This window comes from Lethenteron reissneri, chromosome 45, assembly GCF_015708825.2.
Source record: "Lethenteron reissneri isolate LAM-NWPU_2019-01 chromosome 45, ASM1570882v1, whole genome shotgun sequence".
In the NCBI taxonomy this organism is placed as follows: domain Eukaryota; kingdom Metazoa; phylum Chordata; class Hyperoartia; order Petromyzontiformes; family Petromyzontidae; genus Lethenteron; species Lethenteron reissneri.
The window spans coordinates 7,531,736-7,556,758 of NC_083823.1; the positions used below are offsets into that span (position 1 = coordinate 7,531,736).

General features: G+C 50.3%; 1 protein-coding gene across 5 annotated transcripts in view; it reads left to right on the forward strand.

Annotated features, from left to right (window-relative positions):
• LOC133353944 (plastin-3-like) overlaps window positions 1–25,023 on the forward strand; it is a 92,700-nt gene that overhangs the window by 57,959 nt on the left and 9,718 nt on the right. For 4 of the 5 annotated variants that reach the window (XM_061570468.1, XM_061570469.1, XM_061570470.1 and 1 more), the window contains 11 exons: window positions 11,098–11,198; window positions 11,756–11,919; window positions 14,778–14,907; window positions 15,235–15,367; window positions 15,843–15,924; window positions 16,643–16,808; window positions 17,625–17,767; window positions 19,615–19,644; window positions 21,630–21,725; window positions 24,317–24,512; window positions 24,910–24,988. In XM_061570468.1, the coding sequence (XP_061426452.1) occupies window positions 11,132–11,198; window positions 11,756–11,919; window positions 14,778–14,907; window positions 15,235–15,367; window positions 15,843–15,924; window positions 16,643–16,808; window positions 17,625–17,767; window positions 19,615–19,644; window positions 21,630–21,725; window positions 24,317–24,512; window positions 24,910–24,988 (1,286 nt within the window). In that variant the 5' untranslated portion in view covers window positions 11,098–11,131. The remainder of the gene's footprint in view (window positions 1–11,097; window positions 11,199–11,755; window positions 11,920–14,777; window positions 14,908–15,234; window positions 15,368–15,842; window positions 15,925–16,642; window positions 16,809–17,624; window positions 17,768–19,614; window positions 19,645–21,629; window positions 21,726–24,316; window positions 24,513–24,909; window positions 24,989–25,023) is intronic. The other variant, XM_061570472.1, reaches the window with a different exon arrangement.

Here is a 25,023-nt window from a genome sequence, read left to right on the forward strand (position 1 = left end):
TCGAGTCGCTCACATTTCTGAAGAGATGCGGTGACACTAAGATAATACTGATCGCCTTTATACTCTTAGATTGGAAGCTTTTGTGATTGCAAGGATTCATACTCTTTGTTTTTTTCAGTAAAGTCACGTAGGTAAAAAAATAAATAAAATAAATGAAAACAAGTAAATATACTGACATCTGCTACTCTCACATCTCCTAATGATAAACGGATCTTGTTCAGGGCCGACTTAGCCCTGATCTCAGAGAGAATAAAATTGCTCCGATTTGAACTAGATATTTTAGACAAGGATGCCTACCTAAAACCTGGTTCCCACCACCATCCATCCCAGAAGATTTCCCTCATCAAAACTCTACACCATAGAGCTCGATGCATTTCCGACCATCACCACCTAGCCAGTGAACTGGAACACATACACCAAGCCCTCAAGATGAATGGATATTCAGACTACACAATCCGTAAATCTATCACCCCAACCATTGGGAAAGAACCATCTGAGGACCCAATCAAAACCACCACCTTGCCATACATAGCAGGGGTCACCAAGAATATTTCCAAAACCATTAACACACCCAAGATCCAGGTTCGATTTAACACAGTACATACAATTCGTGATCTTGTTCCATCTGTGAAGGATGTGATCCCTGACATGCAATACCCCGGCGTCGACAAACTAAGCTGTGTCTGCGGCAGTAGTTACATTGGGGAAACTAAGCGACATGTCTTGGACCGTGTTCGTGAACATAAGGCAGATCTGAAACACGGTAGGACCACTACCTCGGCCGTGGGTGATTATTGTTTTAACGAGGTGGGCTCACACGAAATTGATTTCTCTATGACAAAGGTACTTTGCAATCCCACTGGCCATCAACAAAGATTAATTCATGAAGCCATCCATATATATAGACACGTAAAACTTCCACCGAGAGATCAACCAGTTTATGTCATAACTGGCTGTGATGTTCCCTTCCTGCCACCTTCCGATGTTAATTTATTTTTCCCCGTGGCCTTGCCTCTCTGATTTCACATTAGCAGGTTGAATTTCGTGTGCCAACGTGGCCACCTACGGACGCCGACCTCTGCGTCAAGGTGGCTCTCTGATCTTACATTAACACGCTCATCTCTCACATTAACATCACTCGCCCCGCCCACTTCGTTAATGACCCTCGGACTACACCCTATGAAACAGTCTGCATTCAGCAGCTTTCCTCCGCTTTCCTCCTGATGACGCTCGCTTGTGTTGTGATCGAAACGTTTTTTGTTATTTCCTTTGAACCATCCACGTGACTTTACCGAAAGACCCAAAGAATATGAATTACTGTATACCAGGTGAGGTCATTAACATCTGGTGACTGTGGTGACCCAAATAGAATTTGTAACGCGCATTTTTTCGCACATAGCCACGAGAGACCACCAGTAATGCGGGAAGGCAGCCAGAACAGGCATCAGAAATTGACCAAGCTCTGTGGGTCCTGTAGTGGCATGCTTGGCCAACTCCATCTAATGAGCGTTTATGGGGAGGAAACTCTAGTCCCATGTGCGGTCATCTCGTGGAACAGATATGCGGCGGAGGTATATTGATTGTCTTCTTAATTTACTTAAGTTAAATAAAGGATCCGTTTAGGGCGGGTCTTTGCGGTCACATGGCCTAGTAGTTAGCGCATTCGTCGTTTGTTGCAGAAGTTCATGGTTAAAATCCAGCGGCCGCTCTGATTAAATTATTACCGCTGGTGTAATAATGTAATAATACCACGCACCGTCTACTTAACATCGAACATCAAAGATCCCCAGACGTCATTCAATTGGGGTTATACGTATCAATCATCGCCCCCTACTGGCACACGAGGTCACGCTTGCAAAGTGAGACCATCGTGGTCTTTTGAGTTCTCACCTGGTTCAACTAAATAAAGTTGAACTGGGACGAGCGATGGGACGGCACGTGGGAGCGGCCTATGATGGCCTTATCAAATAACTCATTGGGCAATCACAGCAAGTTATACCGTGCTGGCTTCATCCTCTGGACTCATCTCCAGTGGAGTCGTCACTGCCTCGCGTGTAGAAACATTCTTATAAGCACTGTTGTCCACGTGGTTCAATTTCCAGCACAATCTGTGGTAACAATGTGCTATTCTGTCCGAGTACAACTTTACACCCAGCTGGACAATCTGGTATGTACTTGTAGAACCAGGAATCTTTATCAAAATCAAAGCAAAACTGCTTCGGGGTCGAACCATCGCGTGAACTTCCTGCCGATGGCAAGCGGAAAAATGCTTGCGCTGCTCAGGACCACGCAGCTGCTCTAGCAGCGACTCCCTCTGCTAGCAGCACAGACAGACATAAGATACGATGTGGAGAGCGGAGCGGGAGTGGTCGTGGTGGTAACTGTGTGGTGCTTGGGGTTTCCAGCTGGTGGCGTCTCTGTGTTTCGGGAGGCGGCAGGAATTTATTTAGAAAACTAATTTATGTAGAACTGCTTGTCGTTGTTGTTGTTGTGTTTAGTTTGTTGTCCTTGCCCCGCACCTTCGATTAGCACAGGTTGTCCACGTACCGTGCGAAGGAAGTTCAACTTACATACATTTCTACCAAGGTCTGGTAGCAGTATTGCTGTGTTGAACTTTTTTACACAACACTGCACGGTTGATGATAGACTGAGGGTTTGGTCTGTGGAAATGGTAACAACCCTAGCACTCACTCATTTGCCTAATTACTCAGTAACTTACCCACCAATTAATTTCCCCAATGACCCACCCACCCATTAAGGGTTGCCACCTGTCCCAACTTAGCATCTGTGTTTGGGTTACTGCAGGAATTGACTTGCACTGAGTTTATCACAGTCTTAACTGAACAGTGATGATAGAATGTGTGCTGACACGGGGTATTGCATGGTGCTTGGGTGTTTTCACGATCGGGGTGCAACAGTGCTTGAATTGAGCTGGAGAATAGTATTGTGAATTAAATCAAAGATGCACCTGAATGTGGTGCTAAAATGTGACGTCTGTAAACACACATTGAGTTTAGTTACTGAATGTGCATTTTAAAAATATATATATATTTAAAAATTAGGTCTTTCTTTAATGCACAAGGACTTAAGGCAGCGAAAATTCTCAACTACAAATACAACCGGGCCGAGACATCGACTCGGCGTACAGACCCATCGCAATCGATCAATTGAAGGGGGGAATTAATGTATCGTTTAACTGATAGTCAATAGCCCTCACCAGAATCCTCGCCTTCCCAATAAACTAACCCTAGCCTGAACTAGCCCTGGTGATAATACTAATCTTATCACTAATCCCCAGCATAGCCTCACATTAAAGGTAATTGTGGCCATATCCCGCGCTCTACCCCTAATCCGAGCACAAACCGTAATCCTAGCACTCGCATCAACACGGACACACACACCACAGTCCCAGCAGATACCCGAGCGCTGTCGCCCAGACCATAGCCATAACACGAGCAGTAACAGACTTTAGCTCTTCGCCCTGACTAGCAGTCGAAAGGGTATTTGGAGATTCATCTTCTTGGTTCTTTCGGTAAAGTCACGTAGAAGGGAAATAATAAAATAATAAAAATAAACATAATAAAATAATTCTCGCGACGTTTCGGCCACAACGCAAGCAGCTGTCCTCAGGTGAAGAACAGGTCTGTCGGGAAGACAGCGTCTGAATGTCTTCGTCGTGAGAATAATTGTATTATGTTTTATTTGTATTATTTTATTATTTCCCTTCTACGTGACTTTACCGAAAGAACCAAGAAGATGAATCTCTGCAGTCACGAAAGCTTTAAATCGGTATTTGGAGAGTGACAGTGGTTAAATAGTGATTGTGTTTATATAGTGATTATATAGTGATTGAGTGTGATGTTAGTTTATATATATAGTGGTTGTGTTTGTGAAGTGATCGTGCTTGAGAGTGACTGTGGTTATGCAGAGATTGCGGTTGTGTCGTGCAGGGTCAGGGCAGTGAGACACCGGAGCTGCTGTTGTCCCGGTCACAGTGGTAGCAGCGTCTTTCGCGGAAATGTTCCTGTAGCGCCTTCCTGCAGCCAATCGCGGCACGCGGCAGGCAGAGAAATGCCATCTGTCTGGTTCCAATGCTACTCCACCACAGTGCCGGGCAACAATCGGCAGCAGCAGAGGGACGCGGTGGGAACTATGAGAAATCCGGGACCCCTCCGTGTTTCGCCGCTGCACTCATGCCCCAAGATGTAACACTCTTCCATTTCTGTGATTATCTGCGAATCCTGCGACCAGAATGCACCAGGGTATCTGAGAATCTTCCTGTAAACTGTGAATCCTGTAAATTAACGAGTCCTGGATCTAACGTACCGTCGTTATTGCCAGCTCTCACGGCTGTGTAATAATCACAATGATTCAGGATACAAAGCCCCCTTTCATCAAGGATCTCAAAACACTGTACAAGTCACTGCAGTAGACGCTCAGCAACAACAATCACGAATGAAACTAAAAACGAATAAATAGCAGACATAGTAAATTTAATACGAAAAAACTGTTTAACATTTGAACAATTCTTTCAACATTCTTACTTCAATGCGTCGGTAATTGTGTGTGACGCCGTCGGATTATCTTTTCGATTTTTGGCTCGTGGTGTGCTCTGAAGGATAGCCACATGAATCTCAAATGACTGCCAATGCTCGAAGAGACATCGACCACGTACTGACCAAGCGGCGATCGCTCTTTCAGCCAGACAGGGTTGATCGGGATGCTGAGACAGCAGCAGCAGCAGCAGCAAACACTGCCCATCGCCTCGTCAGGACAGAAACAATCTTTCTGCCCATGCTGTAAAAACCCAAGGATTTTTAATCCCCAACGACCGGATACGGAGTCAACGCACTTGCGGCGGCGGTGTCTGGAGGCTCGCAATGTTATTGTGCAGCGGTCACCAACGCGTTTAGCGTGATGCTCGCTCACTTGTCACTACGTCGTTGAGGTTGCGTGGACGTCGGTGCGCTGTAGCGTTTTCTTTGCAGCAGCTGCTGCTCAAGAAGCGGGCCATGGCGGGATGGGACGCCTCGGTGGCGAGATGTTAACCACCTCGCCTGGTATACAGGACGTCGTGAGTTCGATCCCGACCCTGACGCCTGCTGCTGTATATTTGGAGTTTGCGTGTCTCTCATCATCATCATCATCACGGTGGCTAGGAGATGTTAACTACCTCACCTGGTATACAGGAGGTCGTGGTTTCGATGCCAACCCTGACGCCTGCTGCTGTATATTTGGAGTTTGCGTGTCTTTCTCTCTCATCATCATCACGGTGGCTAGGAGATGTTAACTCCCTCGTCCTGGTATACAGGACGTCGTGGGTTCGATTCCGACCCTGACGCCTGTATATTTGGAGTTTGCGTGTCTCTCTCTCTCTCCCCGTAGTTGCGTGGATTTTTCGCCGGGTTCTCCACTTTTTCCCTCCACATGCGCTTGAGAGTATTTGGCTGCCATACATTTCCACATGATAAGCCACTTTGTTGAGCTTATCGTTTGCGATAGCCAGGTCACTTCTGAAAAAGAGTTGGGCCTTTCCTTACCTGGTAAAATAAAAAAATTCTCAGCAGGTAGGCCGACTGCTTGGTTAGAGCGCAGCTGCTCGGCTTATGGATGCGCTGAATGAATGGCACAAACGCAAAAGACATTTTAAAAGCGAAGTCCAAGGTTGATCTGGAGGCTTTATAAAGTCAGCTCGCGGATGTGTGCACGTATGTTGAACTTCTGTCACACCGTATGTAGCCAACCGCGCTAATCGGACGTGTGGGTGGAGGAGTGGAGTGTCGTAATCGTGAGCAAACCGTGCATCATTTCCTATATTTAGAAGAATTTGGTAAAGTTACATTTCCGATTCTGAATAAAGTCTCAAATTGTTTTCCCTGGGTCATTCTCATCAGTGGGTGTGAGTAGGATTATAAAAATTATGATAAATTAGAGCGGGCTGCTTAGCTTATTCATTCGACAGATCAGACATGTTCAAAGCTACATTGTCATGCCATATTTTATGTGAACATCCCAAGAAATAAAATGTGGAATTTTCACCCTATTTTTGTGAAGATGTCTGCCATATGAACCCATTTTTAATGGCTTCCATTCTGCTATTAATATAACATACGTATGTTAAACTACATCTGTACCAGTTTGTGTTGGTCTTATCACATTTCTCCTGTTATCTGGCTCTTCCCAGCTCTATAATCTACCCACTGGTCATGACTGGTGTACAGTATTACCTCGTTCGCGAGGGATACCTACTGGAGATGCTCGTGAATTGAAAATTTAGTCGATAATGATATTGGTCTACGGAATCTATTATCGCATCACCTTCTCTCTCATCACATCTTTCTCATCACTTTATCTCACCACTTTCTTTCTCTCCGTCGATGCAGTCATGTAGAGTTCCAGATGCGATTCATGGATAGCCAAAACCTGGGGTATCAATTTATAACGAGGGAATGCTGTAATCTGCTAATTGGCCTACCTTACACTAATTCTAGATTTGAAGCTTTCGTGACTGCAAGGATTCATACTCTTAGTTTTTTCGGTAAAGTCACGTAGGTAAAAAATTTAATTAATAAAAATTAAATAATAAAAATCACGACGTTTCGGAGGCAACACAAGTCTCCGTCATCAGGTGGGACCGTCACAGCCAGATTTGTTGTATCAAGTGAGGCAGGGATTCTTGGAATCTTGGAATCCCTGCCTCACAAGAATCCCTGTCTCACTTGATACAGCAAATCTGGCTCACTTGATACAGCAAATCTGGCTGTGAAGGTCCCACCTGATGACGGAGACTTGTGTTGCCTCCGAAACGTCGTGATTTTTATTATTTTATTTTTATACATTTTAATTTCATTTTTTACTTACGTGACTTTACCGAAAAAACTAAGAGTATCTACCTTACACTACCCCACGCCCATCGAACGGGTGTAAAGCCAGCCGGCTCCACACCTGAACCAAGCCAAGCAGTTGTGCAAACCAAATTCGCTCGCGCAATCGTCGACGCAACTTAAATCGCCTGCGAGTAGTTTCGAGAACTTCTAAATTAAGCGCGGCATTCGGCATCGTTACGACCAATCACAGTTCACGAATGTGCAGCACGTGACGATCGCTTGAGCCGTATTGTTGCTTGATAGTCGAGTATCTGCTGTAAGCAACTGGTTGCGTGATGTACACAATCCAGGTTAGGTAACTGTGTTCGGGTGTGGACTTGGCTTAGGAAGAGTTTAAATGTTATTATGTAATAATTTACTGTAATATATTTAACTGTGACTGCGTGCTTTAGGCTCACAGTACCCAGCTTGTAATACATGTTCCTCGTGCCTAGAATAGTTTTAATCAGTGCTCATCTTTACTGAAAGATGATCTGAAACATTGGTGAAAATACCACATTCCTATGCCAAGGGACGATCACTACAATTTCCATCCAATGGGTGCCGCAGCCTCAGCAGCTGACGCTCACGTGTCTGACCTTGGAGGCATGAAGGGGCCATGTTCACCTTGGCTGACATTTGAATCTCGTAAAATAATTGAGTACATTTTGTATTCGCGCCATACCTAACAGCGCGCGAGGCTATTATGAATGAAGGCGATACATTTTGCAGACAGCCGCCGAGTGTGGGTATGATTATAGGGGGAGGCGATAATCGCCGCATGTAATTTGCGGGCACTTAAAGTTTTTTTATTTATTTGGCAAACCTGTACCACGACTCCGGCACGTGTGCCCTACTCCCTTTTGAATGACGTTACGGACGAACCTTTGGGTAGAACACCCCCCAGTGTTAACCAGGGTGGCCGTGGGTCTCGAACCATCAACATCATCTGCAAGAAGCGGCAGAACACGATACCGCTCGGTCAAGTCACCGCCCACGATCTTTTGGTTGTTTTTGTTGCATTTTCTGGTGGCTTTGCACATGGCCATTAATACAGCAGTGGAGGCGAGGGTTGGTGGATTGCTGCTCGAATGTTGTGAAACTCCCTTCCAGTGGGCGCCGAGGAGTCGTACCCTGGCTCGCCAGGAGACGGCAGTACAGCAGGAAGGGGACAGTTTCGTTTGTATGGGATGATGCTTCCCCGTGCGTTGCGTGGGTTTTCAGAACGGCTGTTGCCCGTTTCACGTTTCCCACGAGTTCATGTGAGACGTCCGTTTTAAATGCAGTTTGGAGTCCACGGTGTTGACGGATCTGCCCCACGTTTCGCCGTTAAGCCTCGCACACACACATGGTGTTGCGATGGGGGCGTCGGCGGTCTCACGCTGCACAACCCCCGGCACGGCGTGACGTCGTCCCGTGGCGCCCGTTGTGTTTGCGCGGTGCTGCAATCTGCGTTCAGCTGCTGTGCTGTGGGGTCGGCGTGCGGTTACTGTGGGATCACCGTGGGTCTCCGGCAGACCGGGTCATGGCTTGGGGCACAGCTGTGAGAACTCTACTTTCGTTCAGTGAGAATTCGTACTCCGCCTAATTGGGCAAATTTTTTTATTTTTCCCGTCGTCTCAGCATTATTTACATTGTCAGCCCTGAGCCAGTGGTGGCAATTCCATTTGTCTATGGCAGCGTCCCCAGTCTTTCCAAATGACAACTACTGTAGACTCACCACCAAGTGGTGCAGCCTTATCGGGCGAGGAATTGCCGATGAATTTGAACATTGCCCAGAATTTAATTTGCGACCAACGAAGTCATTAGCCGATTGCTCGAGCGCGTTGGCCTGCACAAGTCATGTCCCCCCACTCGCATTCATCAAGTGAGGTTGCCACGTGTTACATTACAGCTTGGGGGTAGTGATTGGGCACCGCAGTGAGTGGGATCATGAGTCGATTCAGGAATCCATTCTTTGTCTTGTTTAAATTTGACAGTTTTGTTTGTGTAATTTCTCAGATTTTTCTGCCCTGTTTATACATTCTAGTTTGCTTCGTTAGCCCGAGTGTGACGTTCGCATATGAACTTCACATACGGTAATTTGCAAACACATTCCTGCGGAGAGAGCTGGTAGGAACGTTGGGTTGCTCGGTCAATGGCCAGGGTCAACGGCGGCGTGGTGTATTCCGCAAATATGGCCGACTGTGAGGGCGGGCACAAGCCGGCGTGAGTAGGTTAAACGTTGAGTTTTATAAGGGAACCACGGGGTGACCAGACCCTCCCCACCCAGCCCCATTCCTCCCACCCTCCCCACCCAGCCCCTCCCCACCCTCCCCACCCAGCCCTCCCCACCCTTCTCACCCAGCCCCTCCCCACCCTCCCCTCCCCACCCAGCCCCACCCTCCCCACCCAGCCCCTCCCTCCTCACCCAGCCCCTCCCTCCTTACCCAGCCCCTCCCTGCACGACGGACGAACACAATAATCCCCTGTGGGCTGGTGTAACCAGAAGGTTCCTACCAGTAATATTGTAAATAAATTGTTTTCATGCGCGCAACTCACTGCCGTCTATTAATCAATTTACGTGAATGAAGCAGCACATCACTAACTTGCCTAATTAGCACCTGCCAGTGATTAATTGCAGCTGTCGTATGTAAAGTGTTGTATGTATATGACAGCTTCGCATGTTAGCCTGTGTTAGCATGGATAGTTTTACATCAGTGTTAATCAGAATCGGAAGTAATTAGTATTGCAACTTGTCCTGGGTGACCCAGAGTATAGAATGAGTTTCTGGTGTGTGTGTTACCACACACTGCAGCCCACTGCGCTACGAACCCGGCGACCAGAGTTCGATTCCTGCTCATGGACACCACCAGTGACGATTACCTGAACCGGTCCTAGGCCTCCCTTAGGCCGACTCGGCCTTACATGCGTATCTGGTGCAGTGTGTAAACATCGCCGCTTGGGGAGACAAAGGCAGTCGGGCGGCGTGTTGGCCACCCACCCCCTCGGGTACAATTCCGCCTTCATAGCTGCTCGCTAACAGTACTTAACCCAACAGTCTGTTAAAGGCTATATAGGGGATCTTTGCCTTTGTTACCACCAGCATGGGGAGGCAAATGCTGGTCTACTGCAGCTTTAGCCGGCCAGGTGGCTCCATGGTAGACCGAGCGGCCCACAACCAGAAGGTTACGAGTTCAAATCCTGGTTGGAGGTGGGATGAGTCGGCTCATCATCTCTCCCGCGTTGATAAAATGTGTAGTGAGTTCAACTGAGTTGCAGGCGTACTTCTTGGAGGCAACACATTTATTAAACCAACACACGGGGTACTACCCCTTAACACATTAACAAACTTATTGTGGTGGACCACCAGGCTAACTGCACTAATTACACTGGAATTAGCTACGACAGACAGGACCACAGCTTGGGTCCCGGTCCACGTGTTGGCGACTCTTGTAGAACGTAGAACGTAGATTCTTCAGGATGAACAACAGCAGCCGGTCCCTATCGGAGACCCGGCTTATATCCTCTGTGGCGGGGCTGGCTCCGCCCTTAGCCACGACCACCTTCTAGAATCCTCGAGCAGGATCTCGACCCTGACACGTGACCACCCCTAGCCTCCACCTGGGGGCCCTGTGTAGACTTTACCGGTCACGTGTCCTCTAGGATCAACTAGAGTGCCACGGCCTCTAGGGCCGGTACTGCACCCACATATACTTGGTGCCTGCGATGCCAATACATCGCATGCCGTGCCTCTCTTGAGCCGATATTACACAGTGACATCCGCGATGTCACTACATGTGTACCAATTGGTGCAGAAGTTCACAATGGTTGTCCTATGGATAGACCTGCTGCCCCCTGCCACTCTCCCTGCCGTAGGAATGAGGAATCTCCACTACTGCCTTTTTTAAGCTGGACCATTTAGTAAACTGTGAGCCATGTAGTAATAGACTGTGGTCGGTAACTCCTTCAACGGAGGAAGAATAGAATAACAACATCAACTCATGGCCAGAAGACCCTTACATTGTCTGTATGTTGAACTTTTTTCTGAACGTACGTAGTCAACCTTGCTAATCGGAGGTGCGGGGGGTTGGCAACAAACTATCGAGCTCCTGAACATATTGCCGCCGTACGCAACACAGAATACAATTTGAGCGGGGAATTACATCAACTTTAAGGGTAACTCGTGAAACAGCAACCCTGGCCCTCAGGCTGAACGAGCAATGTCCGTGTCCCGTGTTGGTGTGTGCAGTGCAGAGTAGTGGAGCAGCAGCAGCAGCAGCAGGATGGCGAAGAAGGCAGTCATCTCCAAGGACGACTTGGAGGAGCTTCGGGAGGCGTTCTCCAAAGTTGGTGAGTGCGTGCGTGCAATCGCAGCGGGACAGGGTTCAGTCGCGCCGTTCGTCATGTGCCTCGGTGGCTCGGAGATGTTGACTACCTCGCCTGGTATACAGGAGGTCGATCCTGACCCCAACGCCTCTATATTTGGAGTTTGCGTGTCTCTCTCTCCCCGTGGTCGCGTGGATTTTTCTCCGTGTCCTCCGGGCTTTTCCCTCTACGTTTGGAATCGACATGCATTTCGAGTATTTGGCTGCTATTTTCTGTTTTACTAGGTAAGGCCCACTGAGCTATATTGCTCTTTTTTTGGAAGTTACCTGCCCACAAATGATAGCTCAACGAAGTGGCTTATCACGTGGAAATTTATTGCAGCCAAATACTCTAAACGCGTGATGTTGATTCCATATGTGGAGGGAAAATCCGGATATACAAGCATCGTCAGGGTCGCCATCGAACCCATGACCTCCTCCATACCAGGCGATGTCTCGCCACCGCAGTGCCCCTTATGAGTGAAGATGAGTGAAGAACACTGCTGGGTTCCGTGCCCTAATTCCCTGCCCCCGTGCCCCTAGACCTGGACGGCAGTGGCTACGTCAATGACTATGAGCTGCAGGAGCTCTTTAAGGAGGCCAATCTGCCGCTGCCGGGCTACAAGGTGCGCGAGATCATCACCCACCTCATGTCCGAAAGCGACACCAACCGGGATGGCAAGATCAGCTTCGAGGAGTTTGTGTCGGTAAGGATTTGGCGATGGGTGGGGGGAAGGGGTGGGTGGGAGGTATGGCTACATTTCGGCGTGATGTCGGTGCAGTATGGGTTGTTAAACCCGCCACCACCACCCGACACAGCCAATTAGTAAGGTTTGTCACGTAAACAAAAGGTGGCAATCCGTTACTAGCACAGCACGCCGGTGTGTTGGAGAGTAAGCCCACAACAATTACAATTCGAGTATGACGTTTCGTCGGTAATTATACAAACAGCCACATCGGGCGACATCCACCTCACTCTGGCTGTCGCCTGCTCGTTATTTGCATTTGAGTAAAAGCCAAGGGGCTCCCTTAATGACAATAATAATCATAAACACAATTCATAGCATGCATATTTCATGATGTTCCTGCGAGAACTCGGGAGGCGTGGAGCCAAACCTCAAATCCCCTTTAAGCCAGGCTGAATGGATGACGAAACAAAGATATTTGCGACATACGAGGGACACTAAGAGCTAACGGGGTCGAGCTTGTGGTAGACCGACCGCCGGGTGACGTTGATGCTGGGGGGTGGGCTGGCGCTCACGCAAGTTCCCGGTGTGTGCCAGACACTCGCCTGCTGGGCAAAGAGGCGCTGCCTCTAGAGGAGGTGAAGAGCCGCGCACGTAAGCTCGTGTGTCGTGCAGAGCTTGAGTGTCATTTCCTGCCCGGTGTTACCTTGGCACCCTGGCTTCCTCTGCAACGTGCAAAAGAGACGCTCGCGAGAGCAATTTGACGAATGCAACAACTGCAGGTTTCCCTCGCTCTGCGCGGTGGTAGTCACAGTGGTAGATGCTTTCAAAAGGAAGCGCGCACAAAGCGAAATGGCACGAGGAGACAGCTGCCTGCTGAGTAGCGTGCACAGTACGCACGCAGTACACATACACACAGTACACGCAGTACACAGCACAGTACGCACGCAGTACACACACAGTACACGCAGTACACACACACACAGTACGCACGCAGTACACACGCATGTAGTACACACACACGCAGTACACGCAGTACACACACACAGTACACGCAGTACACACACACACAGTACGCACGCAGTACACAAAATACGCACACCGTACAGTACACACGCAGAACAAACAGTGCACACACAGTAAACACAGTACACAGAGTACACAATATTGTGCCGCTTCCGACCGCATAGCTGCATGAAGAGTGAATTTAAACGGTAATAAGAATAGTTAAATTTTGGTAGAAATAGGTTAGCCGTATATATGGCCTCTAATCGCACAACCAGAACCTGCATAGAGCGAGGGAAACCTGTCGTACACTTAGAAAATATTATTGGGTCTCAAGTGATGCCTTCTTTGGAAACCAGTTCATGCCACGATGTTTTTACTCAAAACCCAGCTGCCTTTTCTGTTGCGTATTCTCCAGTTCGTTGTCCCCTGCATGTGTTTTGTCTAAACGCTGCTTGTTCATACACCTCATTCCAGTCACGGGTGAACTCCATCCTGTACCAGCACGATGGTGTTCACCTGTACTGAAGTTCACCAGCATTGATTCATGCGAGCCTGACTGCCGATGAGACACTGCGTGTCGAAACCGGTCCGGAGTTTGCTTGTCTTGAAACAATACTGCTGGAAATTGCACTCTCAGAAGGCCGTGCGGCTGATGGATAGTGTAACGGATACTTCTGTTTTGTATGTGGGCAAACGGACATTTGTGAGAAAGAGCATCTTAGCTCATCAGATTTCTACAGGATAAATGAAGATTCTGATTCTTGACATGGGAAGGAGAAGTATCGTCCGCTTATCTATTCTGTACAGGAGTATGGAGCTTCTCTCCGGCCGCCGGTCAGTCCCAGGCTTAATCTTCGCGACTAAAGCCACGATTTGTTTGTGTGGTGACAACGTGTGCTTTGTGTGAGCTGCTGTGCTGTGTGAGTAAACAATGTATAACCAATGTGCTATTGCAAGGACATAAGCCTCATCGCAGCACATGGCATAAGCTCCATTCCTGTGAACGCCTTTCTGTGAAATTTGTTTTAAATGAATGTACTGTCAATGTTAAAAGTGGAGGTGTGCTATGTTCTTATTTTTAAATGGAAAATAGCACAATTATATTTATTCTATTTGGATGTATGAAAACTATTTTGAACTCGCCTGTATTTTTACGATCAACGCCATCGTGTGGTTACAGTTGACGGCCTGGTTTTGTTGGGTTTTTTGGACGCTGGGCTTGTGACCATGCGTTGATTAGACCACGCGTTGATTTAGGGCGCCACGGTGGCGAGATGTTAACTACCTCGCCTGCTATACAGGAGGGCGTGGGTTCGAGCCTGACTGATATCTGTATTTGGAGTTTACATGTCTCTCTCCCCGTGGTCACATGGATGTTTCTCTGGGTCCTTCGGTTTTCCCTCCATATTTTGAATCAATAAATTTCCACGTGATTAGCCAATTCGTTGAACTATCATTTGTGGCCAGGTCGCTTCCAAAAAGAGAGCTGTACAGCTCAGTGGGCCTTACCCAGAATCCAATGGGCATTTAAAAAAAGGAGGGAAAAACAACAGATAACGTGTAACAGGCGAGGCTTGATGCACCCTCAAGATTAGTGATCGAAGGAGTGTCCAGGCTAGCTGCCCTACCACGGTAGGGGTCACGACCACGAGCAGCGTATCTAAGGGGGGCGGGGATGAATAATGTAATCAAACAGAACAGAACGGTTACCATGTGCAAGGCAGGGTGGTGTAGTATCCAGAGTCCATCCCATCTCATTTCTCCCTCATTTTTCCAGCTATTCATGCTGGGTGTCCGCGAATTCAACCCTTTTTAGAGAGGGCCGTTGCGTTTGAGCGGGCGACTGCGAACTTGCCTCCCCCCTCTGGCAGATCTTCCATGGGCTGAAGAGCAGCGAGGTGAGCAAGACGTTCCGCCGGGCCATCAACAAGAAGGAGGGCATCTGTGCCATGGGTGGCCTGTCGGAGCTGTCCAGCGCTGGGACACAGCACTCCTACTCTGGTGCGCTCCTGTCCGCGTCGACGACAATCACCATCGCCCTCACGCTATACTCTGGCGCTAGACAAAGGGGCCGTCCATAAATGATGTCATGCGCCTAGTGGCGGGGGCGGGGGGTGAGACATTTGTGACGATGTGTGACAAGGGGGGGGGGGTTTGAGAAATGTGACGTCACGTAAAAATGCGCAACTTTAAATAAATATAGACAACACGTTCTACTTAATTAAATAGACTTTTTAATAAATGTTTTCTCCTCCACCCTGTAACCACGCGGGCACCTCTTTATTGCGCGCTCACTCCGTGTGCTTGTGTGGCGGGCGTACGGTGCAGAGGAAGAGAAGTTTGCGTTTGTGAATTGGATCAACAAGGCCCTGGAGTCGGACCCGGACTGCCGGCACGTGCTGCCAACGAACCCCAACACGGAGGCGCTCTTCCAGGCCATGGGCGACGGCATCGTCCTCTGGTGAGAGCGCCGCAGCACGGTCCTCCACGTGGCAGCCACCAGCACCGCCGTCACGGCCAGGCCCTCTCGCCCGTAGCACCTCTCAGCAGCAGCAAGAACAATATTGTCACTGATGTACATGTCGATCTTGGTTGCATTTTTGGGATGATCCGGGCGTTTACTTTGGTGCCCCCCTCCCCACTTTGTGGAACTCCCTCCTGATGGAGACTTCCGCACGATGTCGAGGGAGGGGACACACGGAGCGCCCCCCCCCCCCCCCCCCCCCCTGTGGGCCACCATGAGTAATAACGAATCAAACGAGGTGTAAACCAAAAAAAAGCGTTTCATTTATGACGAACGTCGTAGCAAAGCTTTGTCAAGCAAGTGATTGTATATCGGGGTACACCTGTTTTATTATTATAATAGTTACGTTCATAGCGGTGGCTCAGTCGATGTGCAGCGGAGTGAAGTGTGCGTGTCCTGCTGTGTTCTCCAGTAAGATGATCAACCACTCGGTGCCGGACACCATTGACGAGAGGACCATCAACAAGAAGAAGCTCACTCCGTTCACCATCCAGGTCCGTGTCCTTGGCGCCGGGCCGTCGTGCCTCTATCGTCAGCGCTCTGTGCTCAGTGCGAGTGCTGTGCGCTGTTTGCTGTGTGCTGTGTGCTGTGCGCTGTTTGCTGTGTGCTGTTTGTTGTGTGCTGTGCGCTGTTTGCTGTGTGCTGTGCGCTGTTTGCTGTGTGCTGTGTGCTGTTTGCTGTGTGCTGTGCGCTGTTTGCTGTGTGCTGTGTGCTGTTTGCTGTGTGCTGTGCGCTGTGTGCTGTTTGCTGTGTGCTGTGTGCTGTGCGCTGTTTGCTGTGCGCTGTTTGCTGTGCGCTGTGTGCTGTTTGCTGTGCGCTGTGCGCTGTTTGCTGCGTGCTGTGTGCTGTTTGCTGTGTGCTGTGCGCTGTTTGCTGTGTGCTGTTTGCTGTGTGCTGTGCGCTGTGTGCTGTTTGCTGTGTGCTGTGCGCTGTTTGCTGTGTGCTGTGTGCTGCTGCTACATGCTGGTGTTGTGTGAGGCACACTGTCTGCTGCGTGCTTTGTGCTTGGTGTTAGTGCTGTGTGCTTGGTGCTAGTACTGTGTGCGTGGTGCTTGTACTGTGTGCTTGTGCTGAGCGCCATGTACTATGTGATTGGTGCTGTACGCTAGTGCTAAGTACTGTGTGCTGGTGCTGGTGCTGTGTGCTGGTGCCGTGCGCCGTGCGCTGACCGGGAGTCTCTGCGCTGCTGACCGCCGCTCGTCCCCCCCGCAGGAGAACCTGAACCTGGCGCTGAACTCGGCATCGGCGATCGGCTGCCACGTGGTGAACATCGGCGCGGAGGATCTGCGCGAGGGCAAGCCCCACCTGGTGCTGGGCCTGCTGTGGCAGATCATCAAGATCGGCCTCTTCGCAGACATCGAGCTCACACGCAACGAGGGTGAGCCACCTCGCTCAGCCACTCGCCGCCACTCACCACTCTCACTCACCACCACTCACCACTATTCACTCACCACCACCACTCACGCGCAACGAGGGTGACACACCTCGCTCAGCCACTCACCGCCACTCACCACTCTTTACTCACCACCACTCACCACTCACTCACGCGCAATGACGGTGAGCCACCTCGCTCAGCCACTCACCTCCACTCACCACTGTCACTCACCACCACTCACTCACCACTCACTCATCCCTCTCACTCACGCACAACGAGGGTGAGCCACCTCGCTCAGCCACTCGCCTCCACTCACCACTCTCACTCGCCCCTCTCATTTACCCCTCTCACTCACCAATCTCACTCGCCCACAACGAGGGTGAGCCACTTGGCTCTACCACTCTCCACTTACACTCACAGCGACCCACCCCATTCACTCGCCCACCCCACTCGCTCACCCCTCTCACTCACCTTCCCACTCACCCGCAACGAGGGTGAGCCACCTGGCTCACCCCTCCCACTTGCCACTCCCACTCACAGCCACCCACCCCACTCACTCACTCACCCCTTACACCCGCCCTCTCACCCACCTCTCTGTCACCTGTATCAGCCTTAAATGAGTACCGGGGTGCGGTGTGTAAACGTCACCACGTGAAAGGCAATGGCAGCCGAGTTTGGTCCTGTCCACATCGCCGCCTCGTGCGACGTGCCGATCCTGATAGGTGCTCGCTGACATCACTTGCCCCAGCATCCGGTGTAGGCTACACAGAGGAGGGGGTGCATTTTTGAGTATTTATCCAACAACGCGTGCGCGCGCAGCCCTCATCGCCCTGCTGCGTGACGGCGAGAGCCTGGAGGAGCTCATGAAGCTCTCTCCCGAGGAGCTGCTCCTCCGCTGGGTCAACCACCATCTGGAGAATGCCGGCTGGAACAAGATCTCCAACTTCTCTTCAGACATCAAGGTGAGGGTGGCACCTCTCTTGGCGCTCTCGCACGGGCCGCTACCGTCGCTACGCCGTTACCCCCTCTTCTGCCCCCCAATTCACGCCGAACGGCCGGTGTTCTGGGCGCCGCGGTGGGTGATGAGGTGTTAACTCCCTCGCCTGGTATGCAGGAGGAGGTCGTGGGTTCCATTCCGACCCTGACGTCTGTTGTATATTTGGAGTTTGCATGTCTCTCTTCTCATGGCCGCATGGATATTTCTCCGGGCCTTCCGGTTTTTGCCTCCACATTTAGAAACATGCGTTGAGAGTATTTGTCTGCGATAAATTCCATCAAATAAGCCACTCCGTTGAGCTATCAATTATGGGCAGGTCACTTCTGAAAAAGAGCTATGTAGCTCAGTGGGCCTTCTCTGGTAAAATAAAAATAGTTTTAGTATTTTTTTTAGGGTTGTATTCTCTTGCTGGTCACGTTTCTAAAAGTCTGCTGCGTGTCTCTTCTACTTCCTTACGGCCGATGTCGATGCACAGCGACAACCGCACTGTCCCATTCAGGTGGTCTCAAGCCAGATAGTCGTGTGAGGAACAGCGGAGTGTCTTGCTGTCATTTCTCCTTCGCATTCATGTATTTGGCATTGCGTTGTGATATGTTGTTTAGTCTGTTCTGGATGACCCCAAGTCAAGTGCCAGAGAGTTTGTAATTTTCCGTTTGTGCATCGGGTATCCGCATTTGTCGTGGTTTGTGTGAACGTGGTTTCGAGGTGGACCATGAGCTTCGCGGAATATTAAAACCAGGGATCTTCTGCGTTGGGTCTTCCACGAGGTGTTTGCGAGTTCTTTTGAACTCCACTCAGCTCTCCAAGATTCATCGGGGGTTGATTTCGCATTGTTGTAGGTGAAGCGTACGGGTCCAAAAGGGGCTTTGCGTGACTTCAAGTGATGACGAGGGACGTTATTGAGGTCCCAATGTCCTATTGATTGAACGCGTATCGAGCGGCTGGATAACATTGTGCTCGGTGCTTCTTGTCACGAAGGCCACAGGGCTTCGGTGCGTCCTCCGCTGCCGCCCGGTGAACTCGCTGGGCAATTCCCAAAGGGATATAACGTCCGCTCGCTGCACGGTGTCAAATATTTATAGGGTGTAAGCCGCGTGTGTGTTAGCCACATCTTTTATGGCCAGTTAGTTTTTTGCAATTTGCTAGTTAATGCTGCTAAAATGCCACACAAATGTTTTAGCCTTGGACGAACTGCCAAAATGTAGTATTGTTTGGTGATGCTGCTGCTGCGATGGCAGTGGTGCACAAGCACAGTTTGCAGCAACAACAAGAACAACAACTCAACATACTCGTCAACAACACATCAACATTACTGTGTGGCCTTAAAAGAAAATAATCTAAAATTGGTGACGTTTTGGGAAACGGCCCTTGAAAAAAAAAACGGCAGGGCCGTGAAGAAAGACCGTTAGTGATTATGTACTTTTTTTTTTCTTTTAAGGCCCACAACGTTGTTCATGAATGTGTTGAGATAATTAAAACTACACTATAAACTGGTCGTACAAAGTGAACACTCCTTAAAATGAACGCCATTCATTCGCGTCTCACTCAAACAGCTGGGAACCAACCCTGCGCGGGGCGGGGGGGGGGGAAGAGGCGCTCGCTGGCTCTCGGAGCGCTCGCTGGCTCTCGCCGCGTGCTCGCTGACTCTCGCCGCGTGCTTGCTGGCTCTCGGAGCGTTCGCTGGCTCTTGCCGCGTGCGTGCTCCCGCTCTTGTTTACACCATGTGTGCCCGGGGACCTTCCTGTGCTCACCTCTTCTCCAATTTCCCTCCGCTGCTTTCCTGGGGGACTCTGTTTGGCTCCTAATGCTCAGACGGTGGCTGACTTTTGCAACGCTATCAAGGTATGGCGTCCTGGCCCTGTCCACGGCTGTCGTCCCCCTTGCTTGCGTGCGTGCGTTTTGCCGCCCTCCACCCCCCCCCCCCCCTCGGAATATCTGGCAAACGCCGAGCGTGCAATTTTGCACCCAGAAGCATGTTCACGCAAGCCTGTTTACACACCGCACCAAGTACACATTAGAGGCTGAGTTGACCTAGGGGTGGCCCAGGACCGGTTCAGATAATCGTTACTGGTGTTGGCCATGAGCGGGAATCGAACTCGGGTCTCCAGGTTCGAAGCGCAGTGTGCTAACCGCTACACTGCCATTCCCACACACACACACATCCCCACACACGCACATCCCCACACACGCACATCCCCACACACGCACATCCCCACACACGCACATCCCCACACACGCACATCCCCACACACGCACATCCCCACACACGCACATCCCCACACACGCACATCCCCACACACGCACATCCCCACACACGCACATCCCCACACACGCACATCCCCACACACGCACATCCCCACACACGCACATCCCCACACACGCACATCCCCACACACGCACATCCCCACACACGCACATCCCCACACACGCACATCCCCACACACGCACATCCCCACACACGCACATCCCCACACACGCACATCCCCACACACGCACATCCCCACACACGCACATCCCCACACACGCACATCCCCACACACGCACATCCCCACACACGCACATCCCCACACACGCACATCCCCACACACGCACATCCCCACACACGCACATCCCCACACACGCACATCCCCACACACGCACATCCCCACACACGCACATCCCCACACACGCACATCCCCACACACGCACATCCCCACACACGCACATCCCCACACACGCACATCCCCACACACGCACATCCCCACACACGCACATCCCCACACACGCACATCCCCACACACGCACATCCCCACACACGCACATCCCCACACACGCACATCCCCACACACGCCCATCCCCACACACGCACCTCCCCACACACGACATCCACCACCATCCCACACCCACACACACGCACATCCCCCACACCACACGCACATCCCCACACACACGCACATCCCCACACACGCACATCCCCACACACGCACATCCCCACACACGCACATCCCCACACACGCACATCCCCACACACGCACATCCCCACACACGCACATCCCCACACACGCACATCCCACACAGGCACATCCCACACCGCACATCCCCACACACGCACATCCCCACACACGCACATCCCCCACACGCACATCCCCACACACGCACATCCCCACACACGCACATCCCCACACACGCACATCCCCACACACGCACATCCCCACACACGCACATCCCCACACACGCACATCCCCACACACGCGCGCACACATACACCATTCGACAGAGGTAGCCTATTAAGGGAAACATTTATTAATTATTGATGTCTCGTCAGCCATGCCATCTCTTCAGGAGCGGGTGACAGACATGAATCACTGTTCATCTGTCTTGACACTACTGCACCCTTAGTGTCATCTCTCTCCTCCTATTTCCTTGGTAAGCGGGCAGAAAATGTTCAACATACGGGACCCACACGACGTACAAATACACAAAGACAAAGAACCCCGTATATATAGCTTTACCAGACTGTTAGGGCAAATAACACGCGCATGAACATTTTGTACACCACATACACGGCATGCGTACATGGCATACACAGCATGTGCACACACCGTGTACACTCGTACACGTACGCACAACACACACCGTATAAAACACAACGCCACATGCAGACACACTTTGTAAACGCAAACACATGCTGCATACGCACTGCACTAAGTGGTCACCAATTCCTTCACTGTGCTAGCAACCGGTGGGGATTTGCACGTGTGTGTGTGTGCGCGCCATTATGTAAGCAGACGGATTCAAATTTCTAGGGGACTCAACACCGCTTGATCTCTCGACCCCTTGACCCCCAGGACTCGCGGGCGTACTTCCACCTGCTCAACCAGATTGCGCCGAAGGGGGACAAGGAGGGTCAGCCGCGAGTGGACATCGACTTCTCTGGGTTCAATGTGAGCCCCTCCCTCCCTCCCTATGTCCCCTCCCTCCGTCCCCTCCCTCCCATTCCCCTGCCTTTATCCCTCTCCCTTCCCCTCCCTTCATCCCAGCACCTCGTGTCACCTCAGACTTTATGTTTGTGGAGAGCACTTCGCTCCTCACTCGTTGCTTTGCCCAGGAAAGTTTGGTCACGTCCGTTGGCCGGAGAAACGATTCGTATGCGATAAAATGTGTGCCATGCACCCTCCTCCACCCGACATGGTCAATGTAATTAAGCTGCCACGTGTTGCATCTGACTGTGCAGCCATGATGCAGCAGCCTCCTCCACTGCCATTGCCGAGTTCACCACCTGATGAAGCTCAGCGCGGTTTGAGTGAAACGCCACCGCCGTGCGTTGATGTTGAATTCAGCTGTAAAAGCCCCTTAGGCTACTGCCGCCTGTTAATAATCAATACCCTTGCAGAACGTGCCAGTCCTGTCCGACTGGTGGAGTGTTAGCGACAAGCTTGTGGCACAACATTTAATTCGTGTCCTTATGTTGAACTTCTTTTCACACCGTACGTAGTCCGCTGTGATAATCGGAGATGCGGGGGAAGGACAACAAACTAAACAAATGAAAATATTTAAAACTACCACGTGTCCTAACTCAGGAATTAATATGGAATCATTGTGCTGGCGTTGAAGAAACGATGTTTTAAGTTACTGTCTCGCATTGTCCTCCTTACACACCTTCTTTGGATGCAATGATGTGGCCTATGAATCCCTCTAACAGCGTTAAGGCTCCCTTAATGGACTGGTTTCCTTGCTCGTTTTAACGCACATGTGTCATGTTACAGACATCGACTCTCTTCTCGTTCTCTCTGTCCTTGCCGTTTCATTTCGTTTAATTACATTGCTTCAAGCTAAGTGGGAAACTTTTCGGTGCGGGAAAAAATGAATTTAATACATTTCCCGTTGGCATTGCATGCACAGCATGATGCGGTGATGGTCGAGGCTACACCCTGCGTGTCAGGCGTGGCTCGGGATAGAGTGTTTCCCCCTAACATGCTTAGGTTTTCTGTGGGCACTCTGGTTTCCTCTGACATGTATATAAACACTCATTAAGTGGCTGAAAACATCTTAATGTAGAGAGGACCGCAGATCTTGGACAATTGTTGGCACAAGCCGAGTCCCCGGCTGCTGCCTTTCCACTTCTCTGAACTCCCTTGAAGTCCTTTTCTGTTTTCGAGAGCGATTGAATACTGTGCGTTACAAGTCGACATAATTATTATTAGTATCAGCAGTTTATATTCTCCCCTCTCCTTAACTAGATTTGTAATGTTAACTGTCTGTTTATTATCTCAATCAGTCAACCCATGGCACTGGGGTCTGTCCTGTGACCTCCTGCCAGTGGGCGCTTGACACTTCACGTGGCCTTAAAGTGCACATAGCCCGGCAAAAGCGCTGTGATGACGTCAAGTCACTTGGTTCAACATACATACATGTGACCACTGTCTGCCAAATACGCGCTCGAAATTCACGCTCGAAATTCACGCTCGTCCAAACTAGAGTACGGGCTCCGCTGTCGAGTACGGAGTACGGGCCTTCACAAAGGAACTTTTGTTCAACCTCTGTGAATATCCCCAGTGCCTCTTGTTGCTGCACTGTTATGATACCACTAATGTATCATATTGAATGTCCTCTGTTATCAAACACCTCGAGTGATATTGACTAATGAATCTTCATGTGCCGGTGTTTAGAAAAACACGTTAAGATGATTTTGCCGTTATAAATGTACACATGATAAGCCCACATCATTGGGCTATGATTGGTGGGCAGGTCGCTTCTGAAAAAGAGCTGCACAGCTCAGTGGGCCTTACCTTGTAAAGTTAAAAATAATTTTAGTTTGTCGCCTAGAAATCCTAACTCCCAGAATTACCCCCAATTAAACAGGGGTCGACGTGGCCAAAGAGTTCCCTCTGGTGTTGGTGGAGTGAACACCGCCCCACGAAGCGGCGCTACACGGAGGTGGCAGCACGGTGGTCGAAGTCATTCCGAGCAGAAACTGTGGCATGCCATAGCAACGAGCAATTTCTACCACTAGGCTATAGATAACCAACAGACATAGTTGATTAAGCCCCTTTCCAATGGTTAGATTATTTGACGGAACTGAGATGGTCCGATACCTTTGCGGCTTCTGACATCCCCGAGCGAGAGAGCTCTTGCAGTATCTCCGTTATCCCTCGCCCGGTTAGTTCGGTTGACAGTAACTTGTGCTAAAGGGTCCCACTCAAGAAGCAGTGTTAATGAAGACCGGGATGCACCCAGTCTGTTTTCGGGCAGTCGTCTACCGGCAATCGTAAACTGCCGGTGGTTTCAGTGACACAAATTTCCCTTCTGTACAGAGCAGCATCTATGTATGCTCCGTTGAGACTTGCGAATGAGGATTTTCCCGCACCAGTCTTGCGATCGAGACAGATCTCTGACACCCTGTCATTCTTGTACACAAGCACTCACTCGGAGCGGCAAACGCTTGGTTACAGGTGCTCAAGGCTTAGCTGTGTCATATCACCGCTGTAACCGCTCGCAACCCTGCGCTGCGCTCGTCTCTCGCTACCCACCGCAGGACAAGGATGAGCTTCGCCGCGCCGAGAGCATGCTGGTGCAGGCCGACAAGCTCGGCTGCCGGCAGTTCGTCACGCCGGCCGACGTGGTGAGCGGAAACCCCAAGCTGAACCTGGCCTTCGTGGCGAACCTCTTCAACAAGTACCCGGCGCTGCACAAGCCGGCCAACCAGGACATCGACTGGGGCCTGCTGGAAGGTGCATGCTGCGAATTGTTGCCGGGGCCTGCCAGGCTGCGGCGGGGGGACAGTAGCCAGCCACTGATGACACTCAACACAGGAACATGCTGAGATCATTGTCTGTACTCCTCAAATTCAAGGGTTTACACTCACACCATGAGTGGTGCGGGTTTAGTGAGACAAGGCAATTTACTTTCTCGGTCACCCGGATACCTAGGACAACATGATGATGACAGTGATGATAACAGTAATGCTGATGATAGTGATGATGGTGATGCTGACAGTGATGATGGTGATGATGACAATGATGATGATATTGATGATGAGGACAGTGATTATGAAGATGATGAACTTGTTGATGATGACGATGCTAATGATGATGTTAATAATGACGATGATCGTTGTGGTGATGACAGGTGAGAGCCGGGAGGAGCGGACGTTCAGGAATTGGATGAATTCTCTGGGCGTGAACCCCTTCGTCAATCACCTGTACAGGTAGGCAGGTCGGCACTGAGATGTCTCTATCGTGG